This window comes from Lipophrys pholis, assembly GCF_963383615.2.
Source record: "Lipophrys pholis genome assembly, chromosome: 6".
NCBI classification, from domain to species: domain Eukaryota; kingdom Metazoa; phylum Chordata; class Actinopteri; order Blenniiformes; family Blenniidae; genus Lipophrys; species Lipophrys pholis.
In genome coordinates this window covers 9,344,474-9,362,067 of record NC_137629.1, presented here as the reverse complement: position 1 = coordinate 9,362,067, position 17,594 = coordinate 9,344,474, and the positions used below count along the sequence as shown (strand labels likewise).

General features: G+C 40.8%; 1 protein-coding gene across 2 annotated transcripts in view; it reads right to left on the bottom strand.

Annotated features, from left to right (window-relative positions):
- Positions 1-17,594, bottom strand: part of immt (inner membrane protein, mitochondrial (mitofilin)) — a 61,920-nt gene that overhangs the window by 41,324 nt on the left and 3,002 nt on the right. The window contains exons 2-6 of one of the 2 annotated variants that reach the window (XM_080465283.1): positions 17,063-17,118; positions 16,224-16,413; positions 15,988-16,126; positions 11,164-11,277; positions 9,196-9,345 (exon numbers count right to left, since the gene is read on the bottom strand). In XM_080465283.1, coding sequence (XP_080321409.1) covers positions 9,196-9,345; positions 11,164-11,277; positions 15,988-16,126; positions 16,224-16,413; positions 17,063-17,118 — 649 coding nt within the window. The remainder of the gene's footprint in view (positions 1-9,195; positions 9,346-11,163; positions 11,278-15,987; positions 16,127-16,223; positions 16,414-17,062; positions 17,119-17,594) is intronic. The other variant, XM_080465284.1, reaches the window with a different exon arrangement.

Here is a 17,594-nt window from a genome sequence, read left to right as displayed (position 1 = left end):
TTTTCTTTTTCATATAGTGTAAAACACCCCATGACGAGCAGGACACAGTTTGGACTACTTCTTCTCTTTTCCTTTTTTAGGGGGTTCTGGAGTCGCGAGCCTGCGTCCCTCCCTTACAGCTGCCTTGCTGTCCACTCCTGCAGCTGAAGTGCCAGGCCTCTGAATTCGGTACGCTGAATTCAGACCAGGTAACAACCAGTTACCGCAGCCTCACAGAATCGCACTGCAGCACATACGGTGCTGTCCAACACAGCACAACCGGACAGTAAAATAATTTTTGTCTGGGCAGAAATTGTTAGATTAGCATGAAGCTAATATGCAATGTGTTTTAATGTGTCATTAAGCTGCAACATTGGTCTGTGTATGCGCGTGAACGCCACACGCGCAGCCCCGTCTCTCCACCTCAGAAACCAGAGAGCCGAGTTCAATCTCTGTGTGGAGGGACCAGGGACCAGGTTTCAAAACCAAACCTTGCCAGAACACCATCTCTTTCTCTTTCATTAACCGCGTTCGCCTCACATTGACCCACCGTCTGCCTCCACCTGGTGGACGTTCGAAGTCATTGCACCCACTCACAAGGACCACCCCCACACTCCTTGTACATAGTGTTTGCCGTTTAGTAGATTAGATGTCCATGTTAGATGACGTTTGATACTAATGTGATAATTCATAAATGATTCAGAAATCATTTTATAAATCAATACATTTTGTTAATAAACGTCTGTCAGCTGAATTGAACAATTCTTGGTGATTATTGTGTATTTATTGTTGACAATTCACTGCTTTGTAACAGTCTGTGCTCGGATCTCACACCTTCCATTTTATTTAAGATTATTATATTTTTACACAGAAATATTAACTAACTTAAACCTTTTTACAAATAAGACTGATATTTTGGTATTAGCTATTTCCAGTTTATCTGGTGGCGCACCTTTTCATTATTAATAGATAAATAGCGAATTTATTTAAATTAATAATTTTTCATTAATAAATCATTTTTGATAATTTATTAACTTTTAAGTAATTACTCGATTACTTTAGAAGTTGTTAATGAGTAAATGACTTTACTTCCCTTAATAATTTCAAGTTTTCATAAATTACTTCCAGTGATTTATTACTTTTCAGTATTCTGTTACTTACAGTAATTTAACGCTAATAACCAACCATAAATCCCAACACCGGTAAAGCTTAAACCCATCTTGAACATCCTGAGGTGATGTACCAACATCAGGTGTCTTATTCTATAGATATTTCTGATCGTACATGACAAAACCTGGGATTTAGGACTAGTTTTATCAATCACAGCTGAAGTTAAAGGGGGATAAACATTATTTCAGTCTGCTTGCCTGCGCCTGGCAGAAGATGTATACTGAAAACGAATGGTAAGTGACTGTGTTATTAAATTATTGGTAAAATAAGTACTTTTCAGAGGTACTGTCATTGTTTTAACTGTATACCATTAAAGTGTATTACCTTTTTTCTGCAACACTGGCAGAAAATCACTGGCAGAAAATCTTTATCTCCCGTTATGTCCCGTATCTTTATTTGTCCGTGTTGAGAATTTCTGAATAATAGCAGTGAAGTTATGATTATCATGAGCAATATGAATACTATTAACGCGGGAAACACACAATGTACAGAATAGCTAAAGTGTTTTAGCTAGAACTGTCACATGTTACATTACCAAACATCTTTGACAATCAACACGACTGTAACGATCCACATTTGGTAATAATAATTTAAGCTGATATCCAACATAGAGTTGTGGCTCCACTCTTCTGAATGCTGAGTGCAGCCATAGCAGGGGACACAAGTTCTATCTATGGGGGGGGGGGCATTTCTAACCAGGCATTAAAGATCTACAATATCAAATCTAAAACCTTTTTAAGACTTTATGGTATTAAAATGCTGGTTTGTAAATTCAATATTTTTAAGATTTAAAGGGGACATATCATGCTAAATCCACTTTTTTAGCCCTTAAATGCATTTTGTTGTATATTTAGAGTGTTTAGAAGTACAGAAAAGTTCAAAGTAGTCTCTTCAGGTGCTCCGTTGATATCTTTACATTCTGTTTTGGTCATATTTTGCGATCGGTTTCGATTTTTCTATTCTCTATTACGTTTTTTGAACAATGACGTCACAGTATTCTCAGCGGAACTGCCAAATTAGGACATCGACATTTCGAGCAATCCGCCATTTTTGTTTCTCGCTGCGATTTTGTAGTCCAACCGAAGTTACGAGAGGATAAGTCGAAATGTTCGGTTGTTGGATGTAGTAACCCACAAGCTTCGTTACACCGTCTCCCAGCATCAGAACCTTTTCGAAGTGGTTGAGTTTTATTTTTCACAGAAATGTACCCACATCTGTGGGTAAGGTCATTTTTGTGTGCGCGAATCACTTTAAGGACGACTGCTTCAGCAACCTCCGCCAGTATAAAGAAGGATTTGCCGAAAGACTTCGTCTGATTGAGCGGTCAGTTCCTTCTATCTATGGAGACGACGAACAGAGCACTTCGGTAAGCTGTATATAACGCTAAAAAGTGTGATGATAAGACGTCCCTGTCATTGTTTTGTTAGCATTAGCAGTTGCACCGTCTTCATATGTTAGCGCTGTGTGCTCGTTTTAGATTATAATGTAACTTCTGTGTTAAATAGTCGTAATACACGCAGTATTGTAGTAGTGGGCATGGATGGAGAAGTTAGTGTAAATATAGTAACACACCATTGCGTTACATCCATATGAAGACGTTGTTCTGTAGGTGCATCATCGTCATTTTCATCTCGCTCCGCCGGGTCCGACTCTGGCTCCAACATGTATGGCTGGATGGACAAATCTTCCGTTGTTGACATTTTGTAAATAATGTGTGAATATAAAGTTTCTGCGCCGCTAGATAATTGTATCTGTTCTATCAAACTACAAAGATGGCCGAACAGGGTGACGTTGAACCGAGTGTCACCTCTGCAACCTGGAGAGGAGGAGGGGTATGAAGTGTCTCATTTGCATTTGAAGAGACCGCCCCAAAACGAGTTGCTCTCAGAAGCACATCAGAAAAGGGGTTGAAAAGGGGCCTGTGGAGCTCTAATAATGAGGAATTCAGACCCAAGCATTGCAGTTTCGCGTTGTATAGACCACAACTGTATGATTTATATGTAAAAAGGAAGGATTTAAAAGCATGATATGTCTCCTTTAAGAACCCGCGGGAACCCTGTTGATATTGCTGTCAAACAATTATATTTTTTCATCAGATTACTTGCAGGGTTGCCATGGATTGAATTTGATTAACCACCATTAAATAATTCTTTTTCTTTTTTTTTTTTAACATACTTTGTTAAATCCAGTCCAAAACATACAGTGCTCGTGACATGCAGTCAACATTTTTCTCGTTTCTTCCCTCAGAAACAATCAGACCCTGTAACAAGAGCCTCATAAACAACCCTTCCAAAACAACAAATAGACCTCTTAATTAAAAAATAAATGAATCAATTTAAATAAAATGATAATGAGAATTATGATAATGATAATGAATATAAAAAATTTACAAAAATTAACAGATAAAATATCATGACCAAATAGAAAAAAATAAATAAAAATCACAAATAGTAAAATTGACAAGACAGACATAAATAAAAACCGTTGTGTACACAACACAAGTAGAAAAACAGTATAACCTGTAAAAGAAACTAAATCAGTCAATGCTCAACTGCTACCCAAGAAAAAGACAAACAGCTGCCCACATCCAGGTCACCACCGTAGAAAAAGAAAACGAGGTGGGGATGGGGTGGCACCGGACAGGCCCGAGAGGGCAGGATCAGCATCGGCAGGCAAGTATGTATTACAACAATATTTCATCAGGCGAGACTTTATCAAATTAGTGAAGCAGAGATCTCCAGTGGGTGTTAAACCTCTCCGAGCACCCTCCAAGAGAGAATTACATTTTCTCAAACTTAAGGAGAAATAGGATATCATGTAGCCACGTCCTAAAGGCAGGAGGTTGCGAAGACTTCCATAAGAGAAGGATTTTCCTGCGGGCAATCAAAGAAGCAAAGGGGACAATATTGTCTTGAGTGGTCAAGTGACAAGATTATCAGGAGACCTGCCAAAAACAGCTATATGTGGAGATAGATTGATATTCAGACCTAAAATGTCAGAGATTGACTTCTAGATTAGTTACTTATTGGCAGTCCGTCTTTAAGAGGACCAAAACATGCGAGTCAGGTTGCAAGGAGCCTGGGAGCATCTACCACAAGTTTCATAACTGTATCCGGAAACATTCTAGAGAGTTTATGTTTACTAAGATGAAGTCTGTGGAGCACTTTAAACTGGATGAGAGACAGCCAAGCACAGCTGGAAGAAGAGTTAACAGCCCTGAGCGCCCTTTCCCAGAAATCCTCCAAAAGGTCAGTTTGTAGCTGACATTCCCAATCAGCCTTAATCTTTCTTACCGCAAATTCGTTAGTTGTGAACAGAAGATTGTAGAGAAAGGAGACCTGACCTCTGGGCAAGACTCTCACCTTTAGCACCAGATCAATGCCAGTGGGGCCCGAAACATGGGGAAATGCTGATGTGCGGGTCCTAGCAAAATCGCGGAGCTGAAAATATCAAAAAAAATCTGAACCATTTAAATTGAATGCGGAACCAAGTTGGTCGAATCTGGCAAAGACATCATTCACATACAGATCACCCAGACAACGATGGCCATTCCTCTCTAAAGAAGTAAATCGTGAGTCCATTCTAGCTGGCATAAACAAGTGACTTTTAAGGGTGTCGCTTTAGGGCTGGAGAGCCACCTAAAGTGTCATCTAATTTGAGCCCATATCTTAAGTGTGGTTATTACCACAGTATTAGACGTAAAACTAGAGGGAGAGAGGGGAAGAGTGCCACACACCAGAGATGGGAGAGAAGAAAAACAAGTGTCAGCCTCCAATCAGCACCAGCTACACTGAGATGAGATAAACCAAAGTATAATTCTGTGGACATTGGCTGCCCAATAGTAGCTGATAAAATTAGGTAGCCCAAGTCCGGCCCCCGATTCGCTCCTCTGAAGTAGAGTTTTTGCCGTTCTTGCAGGCTTACCAGCCCAAATATAAGAAGAGATAATGTCATTAATAGATTTAAAGTAGGACTTTATAAAAATGAACGTTCTACCAAGATATTTGTATTTACTCCAATGTCTCAGCATATTTCTTCCAATCTGTACCCTTCCCGCCAGAGATAATGGCAAGCAAATCCACATCTGTAGATCGGATTTGACTGCCGCAGTTAGAGCGGTGAAGTTTCTTTCACGGAGTGTGCGAACATTATGCGTGAATATAACACCTAGGTACTTTATCCCTGTATTAGATAGTATGGACGATTATGAACTTGCTACGGCCAGTTGATTAATCGGAAAACATTCACTTTTCGAAATATTTAATTAATATCGAGAAATGACACCAAAAGAGTTCAGGAGCAAAAGGATAGGTGGAATACTTGTCGGAGGATCACTCACATACAGGAGAAGATCACCAGCATAAAGCAAGACGCGATGTTCAACACCCCGCCTTCTAATCCCCTTGAACCCTCCAATCGACTTTAATGCTATTGATAACGGCGAGCGAGAACAACAGTGGGGACAGCGTTGCTTTGTGCTGCGACAAAGAGGGAAAGGTTTTGAATGTGGAGTATTCGTACACACAGATGCATAGGGTGAGGAGTAGAGTAACTTAATCCAGGAGATGAAGCTGACACTAAAACCAAACCGTTGTAGAGTGAAAAAGAGCTACGCCCACTCCACCCTATCGAAGACCTTCTTGGCATTGAGAGATATTACAGCCTCAGTAGAAGAGGGAGTCTGGATAATCCCGAGAAGCCTCCTGACATTAGAAAAAGAATGTCTCCCCTTTATGAATCCTGTTTGATGTTCCGAGATTATAGTGGGCATGATAGTCTCCAGACGACAAGCTAGAACTTTAGCTAAAATTTTTACGTCAACGCAAAGGAGCGAGATTGGTCGATAGGACGCACAACTGACTAGGTCTTTGTATTTCTTGTAAATGAGAGCTATAGAAGCTTGCATGAGCCTAAGTGGCAAGGTGCCCTGGTGGCATGAATAGTTAAACATTTTGAGCAGGAGTGAGGCAAGCAGGTCAGAGAACCGTTTACAAAAACTCCACAGGGTACCCATCAGGGCTCGTTGATTTGCCGCTGTGCATTGAACCAAATGGCATCCTTGATTTCAGAGAGGGTGTTAAGAGTAATTTTATATATAGTTGCCATATCCGTGCTTAATTATATTCATGTTCAAGTTCAGTTTTATTCCTTGTGTTCTTTCTTAGCAGCGCCACTGAGGCGCGCGCTGCACACTAATCATATGTTCTGAGCAGGTCAACCTGACCGAGGCTGATAAGCAGGATGAGCATTATCCACACAGCTGCCTTCTCGACGTCCCATGCGCGGGGGATGTCCTTTGATTGTACTCATAGTTGATAAAACTGTTAAAACTCACAGAATGTTTGTTTCTATGATGTGTATCCTGTAAACCCTCCCCTTTGTTAAATGGAATAAAAACGCAGGAGAAATGATCTGGGGCCAGAGTGGATAGGAGGTGTACTTGGGTACACTCCTAATCATTTCTCCTCGCGAGTAATCAAAGCTCATTCTTGTTGTCTTCCTCTTCTCTTTTAATAAATGTCCGTAGCTTAAACCTGACAGAGGGTTAGAGGAGCATCCAGTGCTTGACTATCATTAGGCGAAACTTCTGGCAAAATCAATTTGTCGAAGAAATTACGTAATTGACTCTCATTATGAGGGGATTCAGAAGTATACAATTTAGAATAAAATGACCTAAATATATCATTTATCTTATCTGGGTCAGAGGTCTGAGAGCCTGACTCATCTCATGCCTGGGCAATCTGGTTGGAGGCCACTCTGGCTTTTAGCTGGTGGGACAGAAGGCCTTGTCACCATGTTCGTACATACAGGACTGTCTCAGAAAATTAGAATATTGTGCTAAAGGTCTTTATGACATTTTTGTTTTTTTAATTGCATTACAGAAAATACATTCTGGATTCATTACACATCAACTGAAATATTGCAAGCCTTTTATTATTTTACTATTGCTGATTATGGCATACAGCTTAAGAAAACTCAAATATCCTATCTCAAAAAATTTGAACATTTCCTCAGACCAAGTAAAAAAAAAAAAAGATTTATAACAGCAAAACAAAATCAAACATTTGAAAATGTCAATTAATGCACTCAGTACTTGGTTGGGAACCCTTTTGCACGGATTACTGCATCAATGCGGCGTGGCATGGAAGCAATCAGCCTGTGGCAGTTATGGAGCTGAGGTGTTATGGAGGCCCAGGATGCTTCAATAGCAGCCTTTGGCTCATTTGCATTATTGGGTCTGGTGTCTTTCAGCTTCTTCTTCACAATACCCCACAAATCTCTATGGGGTTCAGGTCAGGGGAGTTGGCAGGCCAATCGAGGACAGTAATGCCATGGTCAGTACACCAGTTACTGGTGGTTTTGGCACTGTGGGCAGGTGCCAGATCATGCTGGAAAATGAAATCATCATCTCCATAGAGCTTTTCAACAGATGGAAGCATGTAGTGCTCTAAAATCTCTTGGTACACAGCTGCATTGACTCTGGACTTGATGAAACACAGTGGACCAACACCAGCAGCTGACATGGCTCCCCAAACCATTGCTGACTGTGGGAACTTCACACTGGATTTCAAGCAACTTGGATTGTGCTCCTCTCCAGCCTTCCTCCAGACTCTAGCGCCTTGACTTCCAAATTAAATACAAAACTTGCTTTCGTCTGAAAACAGGACTCTGGACCACTCTGCAACTGTCCAGTGCTTCTTTTCCATAGCCCAAGTCAGACACTTCTTCCGTTGTCTTGAGTTCAGGAGTGGTTTGACCATGGGAATACGGCTATTGTAGCCCATTTCCCGGACACGTCTGTGAACGGTGGCTTTTGATACCTGATGGAGGGTGTCAATGATGGTCCTCTGGACAGCAGTCAGGTCAGCAGTCTTCCCCATACTTGTGATTTAGTTTACTGAACCAAGCTGAGTGTTTTTAAAGGCTCAGGAAAACCCTTGCAGGTGTTTCGAGTTAATTAGACGATTCAAGTGATTAGTTAAATAGCCTGCTAGTATACTTTTTCATGATATTCTAATATTTTGAGATAGGATATTTGAGTTTTCTTAAGCTGTATGCCATAATCAGCAATATTAAAACGACAAAAGGCTTGCAATATTTCAGTTGATGTGTAATGAATCCAGAATGTATGACATTTTCATGTTTTTAGTTGCATTACAGAAAATAAAGGACTTTAACACAATATTCTAATTTTCTGAGACAGTCCTGTAGATCCACGAGAGTGGAGGAGGAGACGTTCAGCCTCTGTAGTGAGGAGTAGGTCAAGCTCTGTTTGGAGTCCCAGCCTTTCTTTGTACAACTCAGGTGATTGACAGGTCGCCAATAAAGCATCAAGATTAACTATGGATTTTTCTAATTCCTTCTGGCGAGCCCCAAGCAGCCTGTTCGCATGTGATGTGTACAAGATAATTCTACCTCTGAGGAAAGCCTTCAGGGTCTCCCACAACAATGAGGGGGAGGTTTCTGCATTCTTACTGGTTTCGCAGAAAAAACTCACATCGGTCAGCAGCAATGGATCCAAACGGCAAATTCTGAATTCCTTTGGTCTGAGATCAAAGCGGAGATCCAGAACCACGGTAGGATGATCAGACACAGTTATAGGTGCGTATTGGGTGGGAATAATTGATGGAATAAGTGTTTTATCGACCACAAAATAATCTATCCAAGAGAACGATCGTTGAGCATGCGAGAAAAAGGAATATTGTCTGGCAGAGGGGTTAGAAAACCTCCAGGGATCAACATAACCATATTGGTCCCTAAAGGCCGAAAGGGTCTGAGATATTTTCGAGAGCGGGGCAGGTTGTGAACTAGATCTGTCTAATATAGGATCTATGACACAGTTCATATCACCCCCAAGAAGCAGAGAACCGGAGTTCAAGTTCAGAATATATATATTATGGGGGGGTAGTCCATATTCTATGGGGGTCCATTTACAATCTTTAACGAAACATTCCTTCATTGTATGTGTGCATAAATTCATTTTATATACTTGTATGCAGTAGCACCGTCTACAGGTAGCAGCCTGAGTGTACAGACTGAGCCCACCTGCCACAGCTTCCTGCTCCTCCAGTTCCTGCTGAGCCAGTCGAGCCGTCACTTCTTCCACCGGACGCTCCTTTAGCGGCTCTGCTACAGGAGGCGTCGAGTCAGCCATCTGCAGGATTTCTGCATGCTCACGGTACTCTGTGCACTCTTCTGAGGTGAACACACAATGCACACTTTTTAATCACGCAATGACTCCATACAATAACATGTAGCCAGATTTCAATGTGAAGCATAAACACTTACCATCACGACACATCAGCACCAACCTACAGCTACTCTTCAAGCATCAGAGCTTTTCTAGTTTTACATTGTGACAATTACAGTGCCCTGCGAAAGTATTCGGCCCCCTTGAACCTTTCGCCACATTTCAGGCTTCAAACATAAAGATATAAAATTAAAAATTTTTGTCAAGAATCAACAACAAGTGGGACACAATCGTGAAGTGGAACGAAATTTATTGGATAATTTAAACTTTATTAACAAATAAAAAACTGAAAAGTGGGGCGTGCAATATTATTCGGCCCCTTTACTTTCGGTACAGCAAACTCACTCCAGAAGTTCAGTGAGGATCTCTGAATGATCCAATGTTGTCCTAAATGACTGATGATGATAAATAGAATCCACCTGTGTGTAATCAAGTCTCCATATAAATGCACCTGCTCTGTGATAGTCTCAGGGTTCTGTTTAAAGCGCAGAGAGCATCATGAAGACCAAGGAACACACCAAGCAGGTCCGAGATACTGTTGTGGAGAAGTTTAAAGCCGGATTTGGATACAAAAAGATTTCCCAAGCTTTAAACATCTCAAGGAGCACTGTGCAAGCAATCATATTGAAATGGAAGGAGTATCAGACCACTGCAAATCTACCAAGAACCGGCCGTCCCTCCAAACTTTCATCTCGAGGAAGGAGAAGACTGATCAGAGATGCAGCCAAGAGGCCCATGATCACTCTGGATGAACTGCAGAGATCTACAGCTGAGGTGGGAGAGTCTGTCCATAGGACAACAATCAGTCGTACACTGCACAAATCTGGCCTTTATGGAAGAGTGGCAAGAAGAAAGCCATTTCTCAAAGATATCCATAAAAAGTCTGGGAGACTCACCAAACGTGTGGAGGAAGGTGCTCTGGTCAGATGAAACCAAAATCGAACTTTTTGGCTACAATGCAAAACGATATGTTTGGCGTAAAATCAACACTGCTCATCACCCAGAACACACCGTCCCCAGTCAAACATGGTGGTGGCAGCATCAAGGTTTGGGCCTGCTTTTCTTCAGCAGGGACAGGGAAGATGGTTCAAATTGATGGGAAGATGGATGGAGCCAAATACAGGACCATTCTGGAAGAAAACCTGTTGGAGTCTGCTAAAGACCTGAGACTGGGATGGAGATTTATCTTCCAACAGGACAATGATCAAAAACATAAAGCCTAATCTACAATGGAATGGTTCTCAAAGAAACGTATCCAGGTGTTAGAATGGCCCAGTCAAAGTCCAGACCTGAATCCAATCGAGAATCTGTGGAAAGAGCTGAAAACTGCTGCTCCATCCAACCTCACTGAGCTCGAGCTGTTTTCCAAGGAAGACTGGGCAAGAATTTCAGTCTCTCGATTTGCAAAACTGATAAGAGACATACCCCAAGCGACTTTCAGCTGTAATTGCAGCAAAAGGTGGCACTACGAAGTATTAACGCAAGGGGGCCGAATAATATTGCACGCCCCACTTTTCAGTTTTTTATTTGTTAAAAAAGTTTAAATTATCCAATAAATTTCGTTCCACCTCACGATTGTGTCCCACTTGTTGTTGATTCTTGACAAAAACCTTTAATTTTAAATCTTTATGTTTGAAGCCTGAAATGTGGCGAAAGGTTGAAAGGTTCAAGGGGGCCGAATACTTTCGCAAGGCACTGTACCTCCTGGATGTCTCACAACACAACATCACCCTGAGAAGGAATGGATCACCTCCGTGTGTTACCTTTGACTGTTGCATCTGTGTCACATGGAGCAGGGACTGATGGGACCTCACTGATGGCTGCAATGATGTGTGTGGCCTCTGCTGAAGCCTCTAGAACACACAGACAGTTCATCTCTACCACTGTTGTTTCAACCTTAAAGTTTTTGAGATGTTATGTACCAAACTCAAAACGAGTTTTTGTTTAAAGCAGGCTGAGACATGTGGCCAAGGGGACAAAACCGGCCTGTCAGAGTTTTATTGAGGGTGACTGCTGCTCGGATATGTTCACTGGGTGCAGTGTTTCAGTGAGATTAGAAGAGGAAGCCAAGGCACTGCGAACAGAATAGCATTAGCATCAAAGTCTGTCTACAAGGCTGATGCTGGCTCGTAATGTAATGTAGAGTGAACAGCGAAGCTAACAGATCCTAAAGGAGCCTACACAGAGGGAGTGCAGGTTCCCTCACTGTTAGATATGCAAATGAAGCTCCAGACAAACATAAATGGTCTGTATGCGAGTTGATTTCTAATCTTTCAGCTCTAAAATCTAACGGCATCCATCAGAAAAATTTAATCTACATTCTACTGAAAACAAAGATGAAGAGGAACTTACCCAGAGAGACATCTGTGAATTTAGATCAAGCAATAAAGATTTACACACACATTGAAAAGGAGTAACAAGATCTGATCTAAAATGAAGAGTCTCAGGCATACAACATGCTTCAGGTGGACTTTAAAAGCTAGATAGTGCTTCCCACATGGACGTAGCGCATGAAATCCGCACGAGAGCGCGCATGTGCGGTTCTGTGAAAGTTGCGCCTCCAAAACTACAGAAGAGGCAGTGCATCACAGTGGAGGGAGGGGAGTGGTATAGCAGGTGATAACTTGCTGGACATGGGCTAGACATTGGCTGTCACGTGGGCTTCAATGTCAGCTTAAAATGACTTAATTAAAGTAATTCTTCACCACAACGGCTTGTATTCTGGCAGGAGAAGGTGCTTAGAAAAGGTATGCTGATGAAGGGTGAAGACAATACAGGACTTTATTGAAGATGAAACTCAACACTGTTTTACTGCAGGTGGCATTCTTGAACAAGTAAAATCTTTTTGTTACTTATGGTCTAAGTAATGCATTACTGGCATCACTGGTCACGTCATTAGAGTAAGGCAATACATTTTTAAGGTGACTGTGGCAACACTGCATATGTCCACCTGAGACAAATAAAATATTAAGGAAAGAATGTAAAAAATAACTTCCGTCTGTGCTTGATTTATGAATGAAGCATAGACTACATCTGGTTGAACAGCCTCATAAAGAAGTTGGGAAATTTAAAATTTGACTACTTACATTTTTTTGGCCTGCATGGGATATTATTTATTTTATCTTTATTTATAATTTTTCCAATATGTCAGCAACAACATCATCAAATCATAGGCACCAATTCTGTGGGTGCTCGGGTGCTGGAGCAGCCTCAAATTTCATTTTAAAATTAAACCCCGAATAAATTAATCACTAGACTACAGCGGCTCCAAGCGTGATGATAAGTCGTACAAGGTTTGTGAAAACCACATCACTCCCGTTTAATCTTTTCAATGAAACCTTCAATTTGAATTAACTTTCTCTCCATTGAAGCCTTAAAATGGAGAGGCTGCCAGTGGGAAATCCAATATGGCCGCATTACGGGCGCCGCCATACTCACCCGTGGTCGCCACCATCTCGAAATGGTGCAAGGCGGAAGGTTATTCTACAGAAATGACGCAAGGCAGAAGCTGGCGTGCCGGAAGTGACATGGACGGAAGCAAACTTGCAGGAAGTGACGCACGGCGGAAGTCATTCGCCAGGAACGACGTGAGACGGAACATTTATTCAACGCAAATTTATCGTTTTCTTTATGTGGCTTTTGGTATCTCAGAGTCGAGGATTTAGACATAGACACATACATAGACAAGGACTCGATCCTTGTCTATGCATGTGTCTATCAGCCTGCACTAATAAGAACCAGTAGTTATATTAGTAATATTGAGAGTAGGAGGAGTTATGTGGTTATGGTAGGAGGTATGAATGAAAGTATGGTCGACGTTTAAGTTGCTCTTTCTATCCTTATTCCATGTGTTGGTTTATTAAATGTCATTCCTTGCCTTGTGAAAATTTGCTCCAGTAACTTTTGGTGTGTTGAGAGACTAATATGCCAAAATCAACCCGTAACAGTCATTTTATCATACTGTTTTAATTGATGTATACAATGTGCTTGGGATTGCTGTGTTTAAATTCAGTGCATCCATATGAGAAAACTATTAATGGTTATGAGAGAGATTTAAAATCAAATATCTAACATACTTGCAATGAATCATTTAGATGTTTGTCAATAAAGTTCAATATTTGTGTCCGTTCTGTGACACGGTTACACATTGGGAATTGAAATTGCATTTCTCTTTACACCCACGTTTAAAAAAGAATTTCATATGCTAAAAATATATGAGATATAAATTCAATGTTTGTAAGCAGTGTTCTTCCAAACAGTGTCATGTCTCTTTGGAAACAGTTATTCAACATCTTTCTGCAGTTAAACAGTTTTATGTACATTAATTCTTTCAATTATGTCTAAACAGTTAGAGATCCAGATTCTGGGGTATTTTTTTTTTCTTTTTTGATAGGGCTATTATATAGGTATGTGAAGAAAAATTTAAAACTCAACCAAATAGAATGCAACTGGTACCACCGGAAAGAGTACGAAAATAACACCAAAACCATTCAGATATCTTAACAAATAAGGAATTTATAGGCAAAAGAAGTTTACTAATTCGTGCAAATTTCTTAAAAGTAATTGGTGCACAAATCTGTGACCAAAAACATAACTTTTTACATAAAAACACTTGTAGTTGCTATAATAATGAAGATATCTCAATGAAACTTTCAGGTAAAGTATATCTCTTTATACTCTTCAATATGAAGGAATAATATACTGCATATTGTAAGTTTGTTCTTGGTCTTAAATAAATTTGATAGTATCAAGATTGGCGCTGCCACACCGTACTACCAGACTACTACCACACCATATTTATTGTATTAGTCACTTTTTATTCATACACATGTTTCTTTTAATAACATGCTAAATGTGTGTCCTGTATTTTTATCATATTGGTCAATAACAAATCAGATCCTGTCCCTCCTTCTCTTCCTGCTCAGTCAACTTTTTTTCTGAACCATAAAAAGTTATGAAACTTCTGGATTAGAGAGTCAAAATAATCAAAAATACGTCGTTTTACCTTTCAAAAGCGTCACTTAATCCGTTGAAGTTGTTTTTATGTGTTGAAATCGAATTCTTAATATGTTCCGGTGACGATCTGAATGTTGACGAAAGTGAAAAATTCAAAATGGGGGACGACGAGGAGTTTCCCCAACTATGTAATTCTAGGGAATCCCAAGGAATTACGAGACGCTATCCAATCAAAATGAATATTTTCCGGGGACGACGCAGTGCGTCACTGCCCAAAATGCGGATCGGGACGAAAACAACGACCGTGATCTTCACATACGTATATTATACAGAGAAAGGTGAGAACAGTCATGGATTATTGTGTATCGATCCTCTTTTAAGAAATCGTGATTGAATATAAGACTAATAATATTGGATATACCCACTTTTAACCTTGCTGCCATTACAGATGTATTTTATAATCTGTATTCAGGAATGTAATTGATCTTTGTTTGTTCAATAATCATTTGTCTTTTCCTTATTTTGATATTAATTTATTTCTGCCTTATTTTATTGTCATCAATAATTCCTTTCCAGTAATGCATTACTGTCTCAAATAGCAACGTTTTAATTTTTTCCGAGAAATGTTTGTAGAAGTTTGCAGTTATTCCATCCAAGCATGGAGATCGGTCAGAGGTTGATTTTGTGAGGATACGTTCAATTCTTCAATTTTCAAATCCTCCTCCTCACAAACATTTATAAAGTTTTCATCAGTTATAGAAATCAACCTTTATCTCATTGAAAAATAATTCAGCATTCTGTTTAGAATAAGATGCATACAGCTTGCTAAAGAAATTCAAGCTCTCCTTGGCTATAATTTTTGGTTTTAAGCATTCTTGCCCATTAATCATGTGTGTGAATTAGATTTTTTTTCTGTGTTTTTATTACTTAGTGGAATATGATGCTTTTTTCTCCCTCTTGACCTTATAAATGTTCTCTTTATTCAAATAAAAGTAATCTACCTGGATGTACCTTCCAGTGTACTTGTGCTTCATAGAACTAAACACGATCCATGAAGCCATGAAACCACAGCGTCATGTTGCTATTTAAATATGGCCACAACCATGAACATTAAACAAGTATGTCCGCGACCACAAACAAGTATGTCGGCGCCCTTAACGCCGTCATATTTTGATACCGCACTGGCGGGGTCTCAATTTTGAGAGGAGAATGTTGCTGACCATGTGCAATCATGGCGGCACCAATAACCCTGCCATCTTGATATCGCACTCCCAGGGTTTCAATTCTGGAGAGTATGGTCGCGCTGCGCAGGAGCGTGATCATGTACTGCCGCCTCCCACCGACAATGGAACTGTGGTGGTTATTCGGAACAAAATGGCGGAGACCAGCAGAAGCGGCCACATTGTCGGCCATCTTGGATTCCACACTGGCATCTCTTGTTAAAATGAAGCAATTCGTCCATGCATCTTGCCAAGCATACAACTGCCTTAACACTCCACGTTATTGTTACATACAGTATGTGGTATCCACTTTACGCTCAAACCACATCCGATCATTGATGTGTGTGAGAATAAATTCTTACATTATCATAATAATGTGTCCGTGTAGGATCCATGTGAGATGAGCCTTACCTTCCAGGCTCTGAGCAGGCTGGGTGAGGACCGGATTCGGCTCTGCAGGTTCGGCTTCATCCTTCACTTTCTTCTGCGACTTCACTTTGGATGCCTTCGCTCGATTCTCCATCATGGAGGGAGGCTGGACCAACTCCACCTGAGCACAAACCAATCAAACTTTATTTCCTTTTCTCCCGCCATCTGTGAAGGTGAGGATTAGTGAGTGGACTCTCCTCACACACTCACTCACTGACCTGTTTCTTGATGGGAAGGCCACCATCCTCATGAGCAGGTCCCAGTGCCAGACCAAGGATCCGGTCTGAATAGGGAACATTCTTCTCCACTACCGCTCTGAATTTGTGGTCCCATTTGGCATAAAGGATCGTCCCTCCGACACTCCCGCTCACTGTCAGCAGGGATGCAGCAACCACTTTAGCAGCTCCACTGTGGAGGACAGAGACGAGAGGACAACAGTGTCTCAGGGGTCATCCACACGAGAAAGTCATTTCACAGAAACGCAGCGTTTTTGTTTTGTTTTTTTTAACACGGGTCCCAGAGTGGGGTAATTCATAAACGCCAGCTCAGCTTTGAGGTGTGGACAGCAAAGATGCTGCAATCTGCAGAAGATTATGTCATTGCCCCCTCTTCCCCCCGTTGCAGTCCACAAAGTAACCCAATAACCACAACAATCGCAGACTACATGCTCCAGATCACATGGCAGAAGCTACTGATAATAGTAATATGTTGGATTTCTCGAGTGCCAGAAGGAGCAGAAGCATAAACCTATATAACTCAGAATTATATAGAAGTCTATGAGCAGGAGTCAACTTCTATATTTCTATGTTCTTCGTGTCTTCTTCTGCATTCTTGGTGTATTTGGCAAGTCACAGCACCACTCAAGGCCTGGCATATGTACTACATGCTCCTTGGCATCGTGTTGAACCGTGCAAACAGATTTTTCTTTTTGGTTCTTTTTTTAAATGCCGGGGAGAAAAAAGATAATTTTGGCTAATGTGGACACAGCCTCGGAGGGTCACGATAGACTCAGAGGGTCTCGGAGGGATGTGAAGCAGTAGTGAATGTGGTGGATCACCTGGGTTCTCCTGAGCTGTAACCCCGGGACTGGACAGGGGTTCTCCACAAGTTCTTCTACAGAGAGAAGAAAAACACTTCTCTTCAATAAAAACACACAAGATATTTCAGGAAGAACATTTAAAATACTAAAATACATTAATTTCATTTAATGGTGTCATATCATGCAGAATTCACTATCTCATTTTTTTCCAAAAGTAATATGCGTCCCCACACCTGAAAATGACGCACCAGAAGTGAAGAAAAAATGTGTGCTTCAATGAGCGAATCAAAAATCAAACTCTATACAGTGTCATCGCGGTACTTCCTGCTCTTCCCTGGATGGGCATGTGTGGACGGAGCCAGGCCAGCTTACACAAACACAGCAAATTCTGAATGCAGCTTATAGATCTAGTTTTCAAATGGTTGAAAATCAAGGAAAAGCTGTTTCTGGGGAATAAACTTTGAATACAACATTTTTGGACCAGCAAGGCCCATGTGAAAGTGTTCAAAACCTGGATAATATGACCCCTTTAAAGTGTCCATGATACCAC